At 31.7% G+C, this 18,968-nt stretch overlaps 1 protein-coding gene across 1 annotated transcript in view; it reads right to left on the reverse strand.

The window, feature by feature from the left end:
* Window positions 1–18,968, reverse strand: part of LOC130443745 (proto-oncogene tyrosine-protein kinase receptor Ret) — a 66,032-nt gene that overhangs the window by 15,600 nt on the left and 31,464 nt on the right. Inside the window, exons 3-5 of the mRNA XM_056778526.1 lie at window positions 14,606–14,857; window positions 11,283–11,542; window positions 1,687–1,846 (exon numbers count right to left, since the gene is read on the reverse strand). Of these exons, the coding sequence (XP_056634504.1) occupies window positions 1,687–1,846; window positions 11,283–11,542; window positions 14,606–14,857 (672 nt within the window). The remainder of the gene's footprint in view (window positions 1–1,686; window positions 1,847–11,282; window positions 11,543–14,605; window positions 14,858–18,968) is intronic.

The raw sequence follows: 18,968 nt of genomic DNA on the forward strand, positions 1-18,968 counted from the left end.
CGGTCAAACGTATCCATTTTTTTAAGGAACTAAATTACATCCCATATATCCAGATTTTTCTATATGAGTTATGTGAGTACATGTATAATATATACATATATTCATGTACATAATATATATACCATCAAATTGATATGATTTTTGGGAGTGTCAAAAATATTTTTAACATAAACTCCAGTGTATTTACAAAAGTCAGAAATAAACACGAAATTTTAGATTAATAAGTTTTGTGGCATCAAAATTATGAGACAACGTGTACATTAATTCTACGTAAGTTGTGAAATATCCAACATACAAAATTTTTCACGTAAATGCCACGAAATATATATAAACGTATATTAAGGTACATTGACCATGAGAACTGAATTTCGAACAACCTGAAAACAAGATTCTTTATATAAATTGTAGGACTTCCTGTATAACAATATGTTCCACGTATATGTCAGAAAATAGAAATTGTGTGATTGAATATGAAATTTTAGAATTTACATTTTTTCCTTGAATACATTCTCTATGAGAACCAAATTTCAGGTTATTCTGTAAAGAAAATTGTTTATATAAATTATGGGACATCCTTTATACATATAATTTTCACATATATAGCTGCACAATTTTTCAATTATTGTTTATTTCATAGAATTAAAATTTATATATCTCAAAATTATGTTTAATAAATTTTAAGTGAATGCCACCATATGTATGAAAAGTTGTAATTAACTACGAACGAATAGTAAATTCTCATAGGACCAAAATTATGCGACAATTTGTATAATAGTATCATGTCATTCATGTCATGTAACACGTAAATACCAAAAGATTTTCAAATTCATTTGAATAAATAAAAAATCTTTACGTCTTTACGTCACCCCTTTTTCATTAAATTTGCGAACTTTTTCATTTAATATACTGTTATAATTCATACAGCTTGATTCACAAAAATTTAAATTTAAATACAAAATATTTTGACAGTTAATTTTTATTTTTTCAAATAAATATTTTTGCAGCAATATTAAATAACTATACCCAAGATCCATTATATATCCCTTAGAAACAATCCAGATTTCTCAGTGTAACTAGAATCTTGATTTCACCAGAATGTGGAAGGTGATAAATCGCTTCAATCTCAAAATAATTCCTCCTAATTACCTCCTACGCTTAAACTGGGACACCAACAAGGCATTATTGTCAGCTTAAGTAAACTGAACAACCTCAAGATATTCACTCCCTTTCTATTGTATTTTCCCTGGCGGTTAATAATCCGTTTCATGAATGAATACGTTAACCTTGACGTAGTTCGAAATTAACTTGAAGACTCCTTTGCAATGGCTCACGTTGAATGGTCGTAGTTTGACCTATTTATTTTGTATTAGAGCAGTCATTTGAAGCCAGCTGTTCTGGAGTAACGTTTTCGTAATTGATGGGTTATTAGCTGATTAAGTGATTCTAAATATTGCGAAAGTTGGAACAGAAAAACCGAGAAAAGGTTGAGATGATAAAGATGAACGATAAGAGGCTCACTAGAGATAAATCATCTCAATTTGACTTTTTATTGTAGTTTTTGCAAAATATATCACAAGAAGTAGGAATAAGCTTTAGTAAATCCCAATTTTAAATATGCTGACTTTTTTACACATTTTATGGTCATTACTTATCGTAATAATAATTAATAATAAATCAAAAACTCACTACAATGTATATACGTATTTTGTGGAGTGAACTCTTCTTTTTGACAAATTGGGGTGATGAATTGTTTACCATTTCTGTGCTCTATACGTGCTTCATAGTTATTCACACTTTCTGGATCATCATCCATAAATATTAAGCGACCATCATCAATTATTTCACCCTACAACAAAAGAAGTACAGAAATATGAGACTAAATTTCTATTCAATTGTAATTTGGTTATCAAAAAGTATTAATTCATCTTTCTTTATATAAAGAAAAAGATATCCATAATTTTCCTCCACTGAATGGTTTTCAGTACAAACAGAAATCTTCTTTTCCAGAAAATTCTTTTCTTTGTATTACTGGACATTATTTAATCAAAATCGAAACTGCAATAGAAATTTATTTTGTTCTTATCTCAAAGTTACTGTATACTTTTCAATTATTACACATTTCATTCTTTTTAATTCGAAAAGACAATCACCGGAAACAAATAACAGTGACACGATATTCAGTTCCAAATATTTATTTTTATAATGTAAAAGTATTTGTAGCTAGTTGATAATTAGAGAATCAAATTCAATAACTCATTATCAATCGTCAATTTGAAGTTTTGATATTCTGCATACAAATTATTATATAAACATTTAATACCTTTATGTATAACAGATATAGTCATTCGATAGATACCAAAATCGAAGTCAGATTTCCCAAAATTATTCACATTGAATCAAAATACAAGACAATAGATGGTGATATTATATATTTTTAGTTTGAATGAAGAAAACAATAACAAGTAACTCGAAAAGTTTTATTTTTTTGTTTTAATAAAATAGCAATAATATTATAAAATTACCAAAATACTGGCTACCAAATCTACGTTGGATTATGTCTACTATCAGGTTCCACGTAAATGAAGATGCAATTTTCCCTAATTGACATCTTCTCATTTGTGGTGATAGAAATGGTGTCTTGCTTACTCCCTTTTTGCTGGTTTCATCCATCGAACTGTCCTTCTTAATCCTCTGGCATCTGATGCTCTTTCGACAGCCTCATATGGAACATTGTCAAAGGCGTCTTATATGTCCGAAACTACACATACTACGTTTTTTTTGTTCGTTAGAGCATTATAAAATTCCTTTACCAATTGTACCACTAAAGTCTCCATAGATTTGCCTGCTTGCGTATTAACAAGCAAGCTTTTACCCATCATCCCATCGTCGTGAGTAATAGGCTTGTTAATCATTTAGATATCTCGGAAAAGGAGTTATGTTTATATTAACATAAGCGGTATTACTTATGCTTAATCACCATCTATATTTGCAGTTCTTGAGAATCAACATATGGTGTTTCGAGAAGATGATTAGGTAAAGTGCAGTAGGCGTTTGATATATATTCGATTCGACACGGTAATGTTTAGATCGCCCTTCCACATGAGGGTTTGATTAAATGCTAGTAAGAGAAGGTACTGCAGGTAATGAGAGCTTTCACTATCACACCGACAGTGTATCAAACTTACAAGGCTTAGGAAAATCTCTGGTAGAGAAATACCTGTAGAATTCAGTTTGGAAATGTTAGGCTTTATAATTCAGAAAGGTCACAGTTGAATAGATCACAAGTCACCTTCTACTTCTAGATATTGCTTTCTATTTGAATTGATTTTATCGACAAATTATTTTGCATGTTATTGTATCCAAATTTCATTGAAATTACTAGGAATAATATATTTTGCATGAATTGATGCCACAATCATTAACAAATCCTGGTTTCCTTTAATACGTAACCGACCAGAAAATCACAGTGCACATTATTCCGGAACATGGAATAAAAGGGTGTATGTATATCAGAAATATGTTTATTAAGGTCCATTGACCACTAATTATTGAATAGAAGTTCTTTTCGCAATGTAGATTTCTCATCTTAATGACAGATTACATGGTATGATGATTTTTTTTATGAGTAAGAGAGCACTAGTGAAGAAATCTGAATTAACCTCCTTCAGTAGCTACCAATGTACATATTGCAACTTTTAATCCATTGGTACAAGCATTTCTCGAACTGAGCTTCACCTCTCCTCTATTTTATTCACACAATGGTGAAAGTAGGATCAAAACGTATTTTCCTCACCTCATTACTTACTTCTGAGCAAATACAGAAGTCGTATGATGCTAAATCTAATAATTACGATGGATGTGAATAGACGGGAGAACATATCAACCAAATTGTTACTAAAAAAATCCATCATACCTCGTATATGATTATTTGTAGTAGTAGTAGGGAATATTTCCATTATTATAAATGTTAATTATAACTACTGCTCCCGGTTTTTTCTTTCCTAGCAGTTTCCTAGGATTGTTGTCCCATTAACATTTAAACAAATTAATTATCTTCTCATTAAATAACTTCTAATGTTGGCGAGTGATGGAAGATTCCACTTTCTCCAGTTTAAACGTGAGAATAGTCGCGCGTTAATTTTATTGTGGAATTTTCATCGGAGCCTTCTCGAAATTCCATTCAAATAGTAGCAGGATCAAATATTTACAGCGAAGTTTAAATTACTTTAACTTATACTGATTTAGAGAATTCAGCATATTTATAAAATTTCTTGTCATTAAACTGGTTTGATGTTTCCAAGTATCCTTACAATAATGTAGATTTTCAATTGATACAGTTGATTTTTTCTGCCGGCACTTGATTTTCTTACTGTTTTTCTACCAAACATTCCTCTTCCTGTGACGATTTCTGAATTTCTAATAACTTTTCAATCATATCGTTAAAAATTTGAATTTAACGTTTCAAGCTTTTTTTATCTGTATATGCTGCGACAGTTATTTCTATCTTATAAACAACCCTCACAAAATATTTATGCTTGATTGGAAGGCTGCTACAATTTACATCGTTAAAACTCTTTGGTATAATGGAAAGGAACTCATAGGGACAAGTATTGAGATTATTAAGATTATTATTTTCCGAATATAAGTATTAATATTGAACTTTTGGACCTTGTAAGAACCAACTAGCCTTAATGAATGCTACTAAACGCTTTGCTGCGTATAATAAAATAAATCCCAATTTGACGCAATCAATTACTGCAAAATAAAGGCATCGTTATTTCCAAAATTCAATTCGACGTAAACCCCATTATGTTCTATCAAATAGCCCGGCTTGTATACTATATTTGATCCTCATCAATTTCGTCGAAAAGGTGTTGAAAAAGGTAGGAGATAAATGTTCGTGAATTGTAATGAAATCGTTCCCAAAACAGTTTTGGTTGGAACATAAACACTACGTGAGAGGATCAGTGGAATTAGTTTTAATGAAATACACGATGAGTTTCACATTTTTTTAGTTTTCTATTCTATTTTTTATTTGCTTTCCGGTCAGTTGGAAAATGGATTTGTGGGTGTTTATATTTTCCCAAAGCTACAACGAATATTTCAAATAAAAGACTTTATTGTTATCTTCTATGCCAGGTTGAGATTCAAATAAGTAGCCCCCACGAAGGTTTAATCAAAGTAAACTTTTATCTGATGTTACTTTGATATTATTACAATCATAAAACACAGGTTGATTCAAGAATTTATTCAGTATGAATTTCTTTGTATGCGAAAACGATAGTTCTTGATACATCTGAACAGGTATTAAAATATATAATGGTACAAGATGCTAAAATTGTAACTAAATTATTATAAGTCTGCTCATTTCTCTTAAAATACCTTGTATAAAATTGTGAAACTGTATATTATAGAGAATATGATACTAAGATGATAATATGATAAAAAGAATCTAAAGCTATAAAAATATAAACGGGATTTGAATATCGCTTCATTTAATCTATTCCGAACAAACCCCTAAAACTAGTTAAAATGAAATTTGTCCATGGCCTATTGAAGAATTTATCGGTTTTTAATTAAAATTGGAATGGAAGGTTGTAATAAAATCCTCAAATTTGAAAATTTATCCTGTTTTATCTCATTGATAACATTCTACAAACTAAACTAACTTTATAGTCAGGTTCATCAATATGGTATGAAGCAAAATCTGTTGATTCGATTTTTTCACCTGTTTGAAACAATTTCCTTGACAGGATTAGTGACTTAGTTTACTCGTCATTTATTTTATTCTTGTGTGAATAATAATTGTTATTTTTCAGTTTGATTAACTAGGAGTGTGCCTTTTGTTCATTTATCGGTGAGATGATTATCAAAATGTTGCAAAATACAAAGATAATCCAGATAACAATTGGTGCTGCTTCTCAATATGATGGTAAATTAAAAGAGTATTTTAATGAGGAATCAAACGGAACGGCCAGTTCGATTATCGGATCACACTGCTTTGGATGTTTTCTATGTGGTCATCTTTATACAACTTTAGCTGACGATATTGATGTCTTTTGACTAATTGTGGTAAAAGGAATGTACGAAAATATTGGTCACAATGACCCTGTGGCAACAAGGGAGATAAAAACGTCTCCTATGGTCACTAGGAGATTGATTTACATCTGCTTCACTAGTTAACGTCTAATCCTTTCATGCATACGAAAGTTGGTTTGGTACATAGTCGCAAAGTTCAATAAACTGTTCATCTATTCCAGTTACTTTATATGAAAATTTTCGTGAGCAGTTGATTTTTCTAATCAACTCTACAAACTATTATAAATAGAATGAATCACAATACAGTACAGAGTTTTCCTCATAAAACAAAGCCTAAAGGCTATACCCTTGTACGAATATCGCTTTTAATAGTTTCGAACTTTACATGAATCAGAGTATATTTACAAATATTATCCTTGGTGTTCGTAGAAACTTTATATCAAACTCGAAAAGTACAGGAGCTACGATAAGGAGCACGAGTTTTGAATTAATTATCTTCTATCATGATTATAATACAACCAATTTACGTGAGTTGCTTACTGTGTTGTCTTAATAAGAAATTCAAGAATTGGAACATTGTTCGAAAGCAAGTAGTAGGGTATATCTGGCTGATATCAGAGTAGCGAAATAATTCAGTTAAGATAATGAAGATTTGTTCACTTTCACAAGTTTTATCTACAAATATTGGATTTTGTCTCTGAAAGAATGATGATTCTTAGTTTCTAAACCAAAATCCCCATTAATATACACGAAAGTGGAATCAGTTAATTCTAAAAAACAACTTCCAATTTTCCTTTATATATAAAATCAAAGTTAAAGGTTATATACCGAGTATAAAAAATTTTATATTGTTAACAAATTATGCATTGCAGAAAACCGAAAAATTACAATTGGTATTTTACTAAATTAATTCATATTATCCAAACAGTATACAGGTACTAACAAGATGATTATGCCCTGAAAGAAACATTAGAAGGTTCATAATTCACCCGAGGATGCACATGTATTAGTACCATTGGAGATTAAAAACTTTTATGTGATACAAGTTCGTTTTGAATAATAAATAACTTATTCTATTCACCTTCTAAAAGATTGATGCAAAAAATATTTCCTAACATTGATAAATGTTATGACAAATGCCATTGAGGAGATTAACATTTGACCATAACTTCCAAAACATTTACGCTATTAAATAGAAACATCAGATTGAAGTAAATCAGCAGATTCATGATTTTAAAGTTATAAAAGTTTGTTTTTAGTTTGTTAGATAATAGATCATTTGACCCGCAAGTGTATTTATTTGCATAAAAAGCAGTTTTATCCTTGTTTCTTACCACATAATTATTGTAGCTTGTAAGCTTCATGTTCTCGTGACTATGAGTAAAACAGGGAACAGATAACAACAATGAAATCAACGTTACTAGATTTTTTTTTCAATTCAAGTATATTTGCGGAATAATCAAGCAATTTGATTTCATTTAAAAGTCAGTAGTGGAATGAATATGATATCGATCCAATACCTGAACATGATAGGCAGAAATTTACTCTTATGAATTTTGAAGTACTGGTTCAACAAAATGAAATAATTGATTTCGTATAAAAATTCTAACTATCCGTACTTCCACTTATTTCAAAAATATCATTCGAGTTATATCTAATTCAACCTCGGCGTTTCAAAGCGATATACTCAAATTGTGACTGTTTTATCAAAAGTTAAACTTCGTTTTATCATCATCATTTAGTTGGAAACGGTCGTTTTAGAATTTCCACATGAATAATTCAGGTGATTTATAAATTCTCTTGTGCAACAACGTTCATTCAGCAGAATGGACTGACATTAATTAATATTTTTTGAGTGTCTAAATTCCGTATAATTTGCTTCATGTGATATTGATCAAAGAAATTGTCTTAACAAGTAGTCGAAACAATAGATATAAAATAATATAAAATGACAAAAATAAAAAATAAAAGGTCTATGAAAATCAGTTTTAAGTAACATGTAAAATTGTTTACATCTGAAATTGAGGAAAATCATGACGTAAAAAGTAGATGTAATTTAATATGAATATTTATAGTCCTACAGGCCTTCAAGGCCCATTACTTCTTTTTCTTTTAGCATCGGTCTTCAACTGATTTAACAATTCCTCTCCATAGGTTACGATTCTGTACTTTTGCGCTCCAACTCAGTCCCACCTCTTAAAATCCGTCAAAACTGCCATCAATCATATTTTTTTTGTCTTCGCCTCTTTCTTGTTCCTCCTTTCACTTCTTGAATGACTTTTTTGCAAATGCATTTCCCGGCATCGTTTTAATATGCCCCAACCATCTCACTCCTTGTTTTTTTTTCGATATATTGTTATTGATCGTCATTAGTTCTTCTCCTTCATAGTCTTGAACTTGTTTCTACACCCTCAAGATTGTCCTCATAACCTCCCTTTCCCATATAACCAGGTTTGTTTCTTCAACCTTGATTAAAACTCATATTTCACATCCGTGTGTAAATGTTCGTCGTATTATTTTTGTCCTCTCTCCATTTTTATTTGACAGTGTTGCTCCATGGTATCCGAATTTACAAACTTTTTGTTCCTTTCCCGCTCTGGGTATTCCTTTCTACCAATAACATTTGTTCTTAGCAACATATACTTTGTTTTCTCTTTCTGAACCCATAATTTGCGGCTTCTTCTAGTTTATAGAATGCTTTATATTCCTTTGTTGTGGTTTTTAAAGCTAAAACGTCTGCATATGCTGTTTATAACTAACTTCACAATTTTTTTGGGAGTCCTAGTAGATTAAACGCAACATACATTTTATTTCTATCTTTTGTGTCATAAGTCGGCTTAAAATCTATAAGGGTAAATATCTGATCTTTTGTTACTCCTTCTATATTGAAACCTCCTTGGTATTCTCCAACTATTTTTTTTTTTGGTACTCGTTGAGTCTTTTTTCCACAGCTTTAGCCAAAACTTTGTACACCACATCTACTCTTATCTCCCTTCTTGAATATTGAACATATTATTCTTCATATCAAATTGTCTCTATTATCCTGCATATTGTTTTCTTCTCCGCCATTTTTGATAACTTCTGCTGCTCTCTAATATCTAATAGTTTTTCCAACTCTCAATTTGTTCTAAGATCTCTTTCTCACTTGGTACCGCCCTGTCAGTCTGATTTTCTATTTTATCTCCTATATCTTCTTCCAGTTCTGGCTCTTCTTCTTTAATACTCCTTTAAAGTATTGAGTTCATCTTCTAACTTTCACTCGTTGCTCCTGATACATATACTTAACTATGGTAATTAACTATGCTCTCTCTTGATTTTTTGACCTCTTGGTAAAAATTTCTCAATTCTCTGTTTCTAAAGTCTTCAGTATTTTGTAGTTTTTATGAACATGTATATTCTCTTCTTTTGACTATCTTTTAGTGTTCTTTCGGATTTCTGAAAAATTTTATCTTGACTTCTATCTTTAGAGTACTTAGTCGTACTTTCCTCCAGTTTCTTTTTACACGTAATTTAAGAGATAAAAAACTGTAAATACAAACCTAGTGGCCGTTTGTCAAGAAATTGTAAAAATTTCTTGACCATAAAGCATTTCTTCCTCTACTAAATTCACACCGTGGAAAAGAGATACAAGTGAATCAATCTCGTGTTAATTAATTCAAAAAATATGATCTCAAAATAATCCTCAAATTCGTTAGAAGAAAAATGACACGATTAATTCTTGAATTATCAATTTGCATATTGGAATAACGGAAAGCAAATAACTATATAGAAATACCACGAATGCTATGAGAACAGGACACGAAATTTCAAAAAACATGCAGGACAACGCGAGGAATCGGTTGTTTTGAAGAGTGTATTGAGAAAGCAATTAAGGGACACTCTAAAAGGTAAAAGATTGGAATAAGGAAGAGGTCAAAGTCAAAATCTTGTGATCTTCGAAAATATCAACATTGAGATAAAATAGAAAAAAAAACAGAGATAATGATTGTCTTCTTCTTCTACTTCTTGGAGATCTGTCTATCTGTTTTTATTCTGAAGCTGCCTCTGCATCTTTTCCTGAGAGGTGGATTGCCAACTATCTTTCCACCTTTTAGGTGGTCTCCCGGGAGGTCTTGAGCGGGGCGGATTGTCTTCTAGGACTATTCTCGGAAATCTGTTCTCGTCCATCCGTCTTACATGGTTGTACCACTGTCTCTTACGTTGTCTTCCCCATCTCACAATGTCTTGTATCCCGCATTGCTCTTTGACATCTGTATTTCTTACTCTGTCTCTTGTTTTCCTCACTATTGTTCTCAGTGTTTTCATCTCGGTCACCCTCAGCATTTGTTTCGTCTTGTTGGTCTCCTCGCGGACTTCCGTGCTGTACGTCATGATGGGTCTGATACAAGTCTTGTAGATTCTAATTTTGCTATATTTGCGCATATACGGGTTGGACCAGACTATATCTCGTAAGGCATCCTGATAGTGCGGATGCTTTGTTAATCGGGCTTCTTAGGTCTTTAACTGGGTCCTGGGTACTTGATATGTCTATGCCCAGATATCTGAATTGCATCACTTGTTCTATGGGATTGTCCTCCACCACCAGCTTACAACTGAGCGGACCCTTTGCGATTGTCATACTTTTGTTTTGATGATAGAAATGTTCATATTGAGTAGGCGGCTTACCAAGAAGAACTGGAAGAGTTGTCTCTGTAGGTCGTTTTCTGATTTGGCAATGATTGCTGCATCATCGGCATAGCACACCATACCAACTCTTTTGTTGCCCATTCTGTATCCGAGGTTACTTTGTTCATAATTTTATCCATGAGAAGATTAAACAAGAAGGGACTTAGATAATGATTGTACGTTACAACAATAAAGTACATGGAATATACTTGTGAAATAAAATAAAAATAACCTAACCATCAAAAACAATAGAAAATAGAAGAATCGATAATGAAATAGAAGACAGAACATAGCGGCAGAAAAGCAATTTGGAAGTATCATAAATACATTCTTGGCAAAGAAAGAACGTAAGTCACTCGTATAGTGACTTACGGGACGTGGATCACAATACTACACAAATAAGATACAAAGCATGGAGATGAGATATCTAAAAAAGCGCAGCCAATATTATTTGGAGTTGCTCAAAGAATCTAAGTAGACAAAATCGTTAGAAAAGTATACGAAGTAAGAACAACAGATAATAAACAAAAAATGTGAAAAAAATTGGATAAGAAAGTTAATAGAAGCAAACAACTCACCTTTAAAAAACTTTTCTTATAAAGTTCAATGGTTATGTTGGTTCGTTGCGGTCTAGGAGGATATCTATCAATAGTAAATAATGAAATTTCAATTTCTTTAGATATTGTTCGAATGGTTCCCTTCTCCAATCCAGCAACAGTTTCTACTGTACAACTCACTCGAGATTTTACATGATTCTTGTTTTTTCTAGTTTTTCCTGAAAACGCTACTGACCAATAGTTGGCGTCAGCAGTAGGTGGTATAAGTTGCACGAGGGCGTCTGAAATATAAAAAAAATATCTGTTTACAACGAAAAGGAATTATTATAATTATACTATGAAATCTGTGAACTATCAGTAATATAGTATATGTGAAAGAAATAAACTATAAATAACATCAACTCTATTACTTTAACATTAAATATATTTTATGGTACTAGCCATGAGTATTATTAGATGAGGCGTCAGCCTCGTGTGATAATATGGCGCGTGCCATAATGATTATTTATGATCCAAACTCTGTATAAAATCTTATATTTCAGCTATTTTTTTAAGCTACAATTATATTTGTGTAATTTGTTAATAATCTCATGTTATTTTCAATTTTTTTTCAATTTACAGTTATTAAAAATTGTAAACAACATTTTGAAATGTATTATCCTTCTTAGAAACAAAATTTACTTGATTGTTCAATTGCTGGTCTTAGAGAACAAATCCATGTCAACTGTTGAATGAGATTGTTGAGAATGCTGGATATGAGAAGCTATTATCAGCTAATTTCTTCAATTGGCGATCCATTAGGTCTGTTTAATTTAACAACAATTTAATATTGAGATATCTATTTGGAGAGAACACCAGAAAGGGAAACTGGTGACAATAAAACCTTCCCCGTCGCCTCTACTGCGACCATTTTGATTGTTGAAAGGCTACGATCCTTCTAAATTCGATATAGCTGTTAACAAGAATTCAATATTAAGATAATTAATTGAAGAGAACAACAGAAAGGAGAACTAGTGGCAATAAAACCTTCCACGTCACCTCTTCTGCGACCATTTTGACTGTTGAAGGGCCGCGAACCTTCGAGCCCACTAAATTCGATCTAACTGTCTCATCTCAAATGTTCGCTAGCATTAACATTGAAAAAACTAACAAACTAATGCGGCTTATTTTCAATACAAATGTGCAAATCTCTTTTGAAATATTTCTTAACCAAATTTCCTCAACATATTCAATAACATGAAGGAAATTAAGATATCTGCAGCTATCAAATTCATGGAACGTCAAGAGAATATTATTAATTATTATTATTCTTAATACATTAATCTGACGTAAGTAGTTGGTGCAAAGCAGAGATGGTGATGACATGTGTTTTTACAAGCATTAATTTTGTCTTTTTATGCATTGAGACAAAACGAACTAATTGTGGATTGATTTGATGAAGTTTTTTATTTCCTCTGCAGAGCATGGATAGGGTTCCTTTTGAGTGGAGTTGTGTGTATGTGTACTAAAAACCCTGCTGCTAGAGCTGATAGAAGGATTAATTGAAAGTTTCATTTCACAATGACAGAACTTCAGAGACTCCTTGTTTGAAACTGTCTAAATAAAACTAGGTTTGAATAATTTTGTGGAAACTAAGTGTCAAAAGATGAATGATTTGAGCGCCCACAATAATGATGATTCATCACTGAATCAAACCTCACTTTTTGAGAAGACATTGACAAAATTGATCTCCATTGAATGGGGGTAGACAAACTTCCTAACCTAACCTAACCATGAAAGTATATGCAAATTTTGTTACCAGGGTAATTTATAGTGACTGTCCTTTGAGATGGGCAGTCGTACTTTGCTAAATCTTGGAGGAGCAATTCCAAACAAGCACAGAAAGCAGTTGAAATAAACAAACATGATTTCTGGATGTCCAAAAGATTGCTTACTTTTTAAATGGGTCTCGTATGAACTGATTTTTGAAATATAAAAATTCTCTTAAAGTGAAATAATTCGATCAATTCCACATTAAGTTCATCACATTAAAAGTCTACCAAGACAATGTATTTTTGCAAATGTGCAATAATGGATTTTATAGACGCGAGAGTGATAGGAATTTTTGATCCAAGTTTTCATGATAAAGTTTTCTTCTTTATTCTTTCCCAATGAAAATATTTTCACATTCAATTAAATTTTTCCGGAAAAATCTGAAAATCAAACTGAATGACAATAATTGTTAATCAATTCAAGACGTTTTCAAAGAGATTTTATCAATTCACTTACAGAGAACAAGCTCCTACAGACAATTTATAACCTAGGAATAGTTCATCAAAGATTTATTTAGTACATAAAACCGTCGGTGACCTCTAAAGTGGGGTTAATGAAAAAATCGATTTTCGTGTGAAAACATTTTCCAATCACCGGAAGTGTTGGGATACTGTTTTTGAACTTTTCACTTTTTCATTTCCATCAATACATATTTTGTTATGGATATTGAATTACTTTCAACTACTGAAACTAATTTTTCACGAACATTTATAATAAATGTTGAATTTTCTTGTGTAGTAGAGCACCACCAATTCATCTTATTAATAAACATTAATGTGTTCATTATATTAAGTGCCTGATAAAGAAAGCTCAAAGTCAAAGAGTCCTTGATATACTATGGGTTCTCAACCATGAAATTATAAAAAAAAATAATACATTACTCAATTCTGGACACTTACAATTGAAAACTGAAAATTATCAAGATAACTTTTCTAGATTTTATTCATGCAAATACAGAAAAATACTATTTATGTACTGGAATATTCAAATGATTTGTAGTTGAATACCATTGGAACAGATTAGTTTGAATATCTGTTTATGAAGCAATAGCTTGTAGTGTATAGGGTGAAGTTTCATAGCTACCGGCATGAATTTGCTCAATATAAGATTTGTTTTTCTGTTGTTCATTTCTGTCTAAAATATAGGACTCAAAAATATGCTTATCGAAAATCGATACTTCATCATCTATCAACTTTTCTATCACATTTATAAATTGGTGGACTCGATCGGCAGTAGAGTAGCTACCTCCAGACCTGAACTGATGAGATCGGATCAGATTATACTTTTCCATTATTGACTTAGGCAGCAATTTATCGAATACTCTTGACAGTTTTGAGCAGTGTCAACTGCATTTGAAGGAAGAAAATATTCACCATTTTACAAAAAATAGACTTAAAACGGGCGCTAATATACAAAAAATTAATTAAACTTTACGCCGGTTTTAGATTTTTTCAGTTCTTGTGAAAACATTGAATTCATGAGTTTTGAAATTCAATATTCAAAATGGAGTTTGGTAGAAATATATAACGTACCTCCTTTTGTGGTATAATTAACAGTATAAGGACACATTTCCTGTAAACGAAGGGAAGACAATGGTCCTACCGGAACGCCAACATGTTTTCTTTCTATCTTATAAGTCGCTTGTTCCCAAAAACATATTTCTTTCACGTATTTATTACAATCAAATTCTCTGAAAGGCGATATATCCAATTCCAACGTCATATTATCTGAATCGTAGTTAGTAGTGTCCTCCACAGTTGCCGCTATCGAAATTTTATCTATATCTGAAAAAGACAGTTTCTATTAGTAGAATGAGGAATAGATAATACCGAAAATATCTGAGTCGTGGGAGATTGAAATTGATCGGTTTCTATTTTTGGAATTATTGTAAAAATCCATTATAGAAAAATTCCATCTAGTTAATCAATCAAAATAGAAATGAATTAGATGATTAAATTATCAATTGCAATATATATACCAATAACGAAATTTCTATATCATCATAATTATAATTGAGAACAGTTTCTGATACTTCTGTATGTAGATATAGATTTGGGGTCACCTATACACTGCGACTCAAAGAATCTGTCGTGTCCCCCTTTCTTGCTGCGATACTGGAGAACCCAGTGTTTACAACTGATCCTTTAATCCCACTCCTTTCAGAATTTGGGATGACTTTATTTACCAGAGATCTTCGTCTTCTATTTTAAGTGCACCTAGGTGTAGTGCTGTACAGATCCTTAGTTTTTCACACTTCGAGAGAATGTGTATAGATGTTTAGTCCTTTGTGCAACAAAACCTACAAGCCGCATTATCTGCTATTCGGGTGTTTGTTGAGACCTCATTGCTCCGATAGAGCTCTTGTTGGTATCTGTAGATAGTTCTTACTTAGGTACACTCCTATGTAGAGAGGATTCAATTAATGCACAGTATGAACCTATGAAAGTTTCAACTATTCATTTGAATGAAACATATCTATTTATTTATTTTTAGTTCTTATAACTAAGCAATCATCATTTGTAGCAAATAAATTTTGCTCTCGTACATTTCATGATGAATAACTGAGATTTCAAAATTTTTGCAGACAGCAACGCAAGAGATGGAGTTCAGGAAGAAGAACGACGTCATTTGTGTTGCGCGAAATTTAAAATGGTTTTCAATAAGTGCAACATTTTCCTACAATTACATTACATTGAGATTTAACAAAATTAGGTTATCGTCTAATGTAAAAGTATACGCAGCTTATGAATGGTATTTTCCATTCGAAGTCAAGATAAATTTTTATATAGTAACTGCAATATCACATTATAAGTTAAGAAAATACGTCATAACATTCACGGTTCCTAATTGTAAAAAATGTACGATGTGCATCATCTTCCACTGATACAAAATACTATATTCATAAGAAGTAATTGATAATACTGAAAAATTGAAATTAGATTATCTATATGTAAAACGCAGTCTATTTATTTCGAATTGCTTTAAGAACATACTAAGTTTCTGCGGCTTTCCTGTAATATGTTGAAATGATTCATTCGCCAAATATCTGACGTTAGGGAATGATACAACTGTAGCCCTTGCTCAAAAATACATACTATAGTGTCCAAAAGCTGTTTGTTAGTCATTTTATTTTGTTTCGCTCCTATTATTTTCATTTTTCATCCCTCACGGGGTAGTGGGTAAACGCAAACCTATTGTTAACACTATCCCAGCCCAGAGAAAAATCTTATATATACCCTATATCAGGGTATATCCTGTAATATATCTACATGAAAATATCCTCATTTTGCCAAAAAAAAGGCCAATGAGTCTCTCTATGTCTTGGATAATTTGTTTCTCAACGAAATAGAGTTTTATAGAGAAAATATTTAGTTTTGTACCTATTTCAAACAAGTGTGAAGCTCTTCATTTCTTTACTATAGACATTTGCAATTCATATATCACAGCCTTGAAATGAACTGTATAGAAACGGATTTTCTCACGTAATAGACAAGGGACCATTCCACTTTTTGATCATAAAAGAAAAATCCTAGTCCTCTCATGAATTCAATAAATCTTATTGACAATATGTTAAAATGACAATTCTTGTCTGAATCTAATTATGAATGTAGCTTAACTTTTCTATATTTTTAAATAGTGTTTATGAACTTATCCTATTAAAACGTAACATACTGCTTATAATTCTATTGAAATAGTTATTTGTGTGCCAAGGACTGAAAGTGCCACTTTGTTGGAAGACTCTGAAAATTGCGAGACGAGCGAAGCCAGGCGAACAACAGACGAGTCCAACTAAGTAGTATCTCAGCCGCGGCGTATACAACATTTTTTAGACGACGCATAAGAACATAACAAGAATTCTATTATATTTTCTCTGGTTAAAGTTTCTGATTTTTTTGCAGTGTACCCTTGGTTTTATTTCTTCAGGAAATTGATGAATTTTGGATATTTGTTGATGTGAACATATTGTTTTATTGCGAGAGTACTTTTAAACATCGAGAATGTAGACCATAAAGTAGAACTTTTCCAGATTTTAGATTTTTCCGAAAAATAAGCGAGCACTACGTTTTCCGTTAGGTTTTTCGCCTTTTTCTGGGGACACGACTTCATAAATAATACGTACTATTTTCAGGAAATTAAAAATTTAAGGTTATACAAAATCATCGAAGTGAAACTGTCAACTGTCAACATTGAAGTGGCTAGGGTCACATTTAAGGAAGTGTTTTGCAGTACGGAACTGTCACTTTCACTACATGGAACACTCAAATCGCAACTTTCGGTATGTAAATGAATACAGAACGAACAACTTTCAGATGGTCATATATTTTCCTATTTTCCTAACAAGTGCCGAAAGTGATACTTTCCCGCACGCGACTGCAGTTGTCCCGAACGACGCGGAGCGGTCAAGTGCGGAAAGACACTTTACACATGAGTTAGGAACATTATTTTTTCTACGACCGTATATACAAAAAAATTTACCAACACATTTTTCTAAAATTATTGTATTCCAACAAACATAATAATATAAAAACTTTAACTAAAAACTACTAATTATTATAAAATATATTAATATTGAAAATGGAATTTGTTGTATTCTGTAGACTAGTAAGAATTGCCGATCCAGTGGAGTTATTTGGTTTCAACTGGAAGGTAGATGACGTCGATGCAGGTCGCATAAAGATGACGATGACGGTGACGGCAACGGTTTTAAGTAACAGTTCGGAATTAGTTTCATTTGCAGCCTTCAAAATGGCTCGGGAAGTTCTTCGTCGGATGAATTCATTAATATTATTGTATCGGATTCGGTTTAATGTGGTTTAATTTAGAAGAAGATTGCACTTATTCGGTCACTTCCAAGACGTTTTGAACAACTTTGACGTTTTAGTAACAATTACATGGTTATATAAAAAATATCTGTATTATTTCATATTTTCAAAAATTAAAAATGCTACAAAAAGTTAGAAAAGGTTTAAATTTTATTTGATGGACTATTCCGTAAATATTTATTTACCTGTAGTAACAATAGTTACAATATCAGAAGTAAAAAACTATCTAATAAGATCAAAATTTGCATAATTTTACTTTCCCGCACACTTTCAAAACTAAAATGCGTTCGGGAAAGTGGGTTAAACGCACGGTCGTAGGAAAAAAAATTTTCATGAGTCCGCTTGTGACTATAACACCACAAAAGAGATTAAGGTTTACAGCATTTTATGAAATTCGTAGAAAGTAATCCACATTAAACAGTTTTGTTGTGTAAATATCAACATTTTATGATTGCACGAGATGATTATGTTTATCCTTTAGAGGAACCTTTAACGTTTGAGGAAAATTCATACTCAATAATCAATTTACGAATTCAAATAAAGACATAGAAAATGATTAACATCTCCAGAAAATTCATAGAGCTCAAAATTTCTAAGCATCACGTAAAATGATTCCAAATTCAGATGTGTTTCGATTTCCTCACAATTTCTAAGTAACAATTATGCTAATGGAAACAATTTGTTACTATAAGTGATGACAAGTACAAGAGAATTATTTTGACCCAATTTTTTGTAACATTCCTACGTTTCTTTTAATAAAGCTGGTCGTTATTACGAGTATTCTGTGTCAAGTCATCATTATACTTCCAAATCATAAACTTGCTATCGATCTCTTCAAGTGAAAAAAGGCATTTTTCCTTTCACATAAATTTGAATAATTTCACATAACTCCGAGTGGAAATATTTTCCATCATTATACATCCTGTGAGAAATCCGAATAGTAACTACGACCTGTGAATGATTAAAATTTCACTTAAATCGCATGAGAAGTATTTATATAAGAACAAAGTGGTTTTCCATTATTCCCTATACTTTCCCCAATGCATCAGAGGTGAATATCTATTCTATTCTA

This window comes from Diorhabda sublineata, chromosome 1, assembly GCF_026230105.1.
Source record: "Diorhabda sublineata isolate icDioSubl1.1 chromosome 1, icDioSubl1.1, whole genome shotgun sequence".
NCBI classification, from domain to species: Eukaryota; Metazoa; Arthropoda; class Insecta; order Coleoptera; family Chrysomelidae; genus Diorhabda; species Diorhabda sublineata.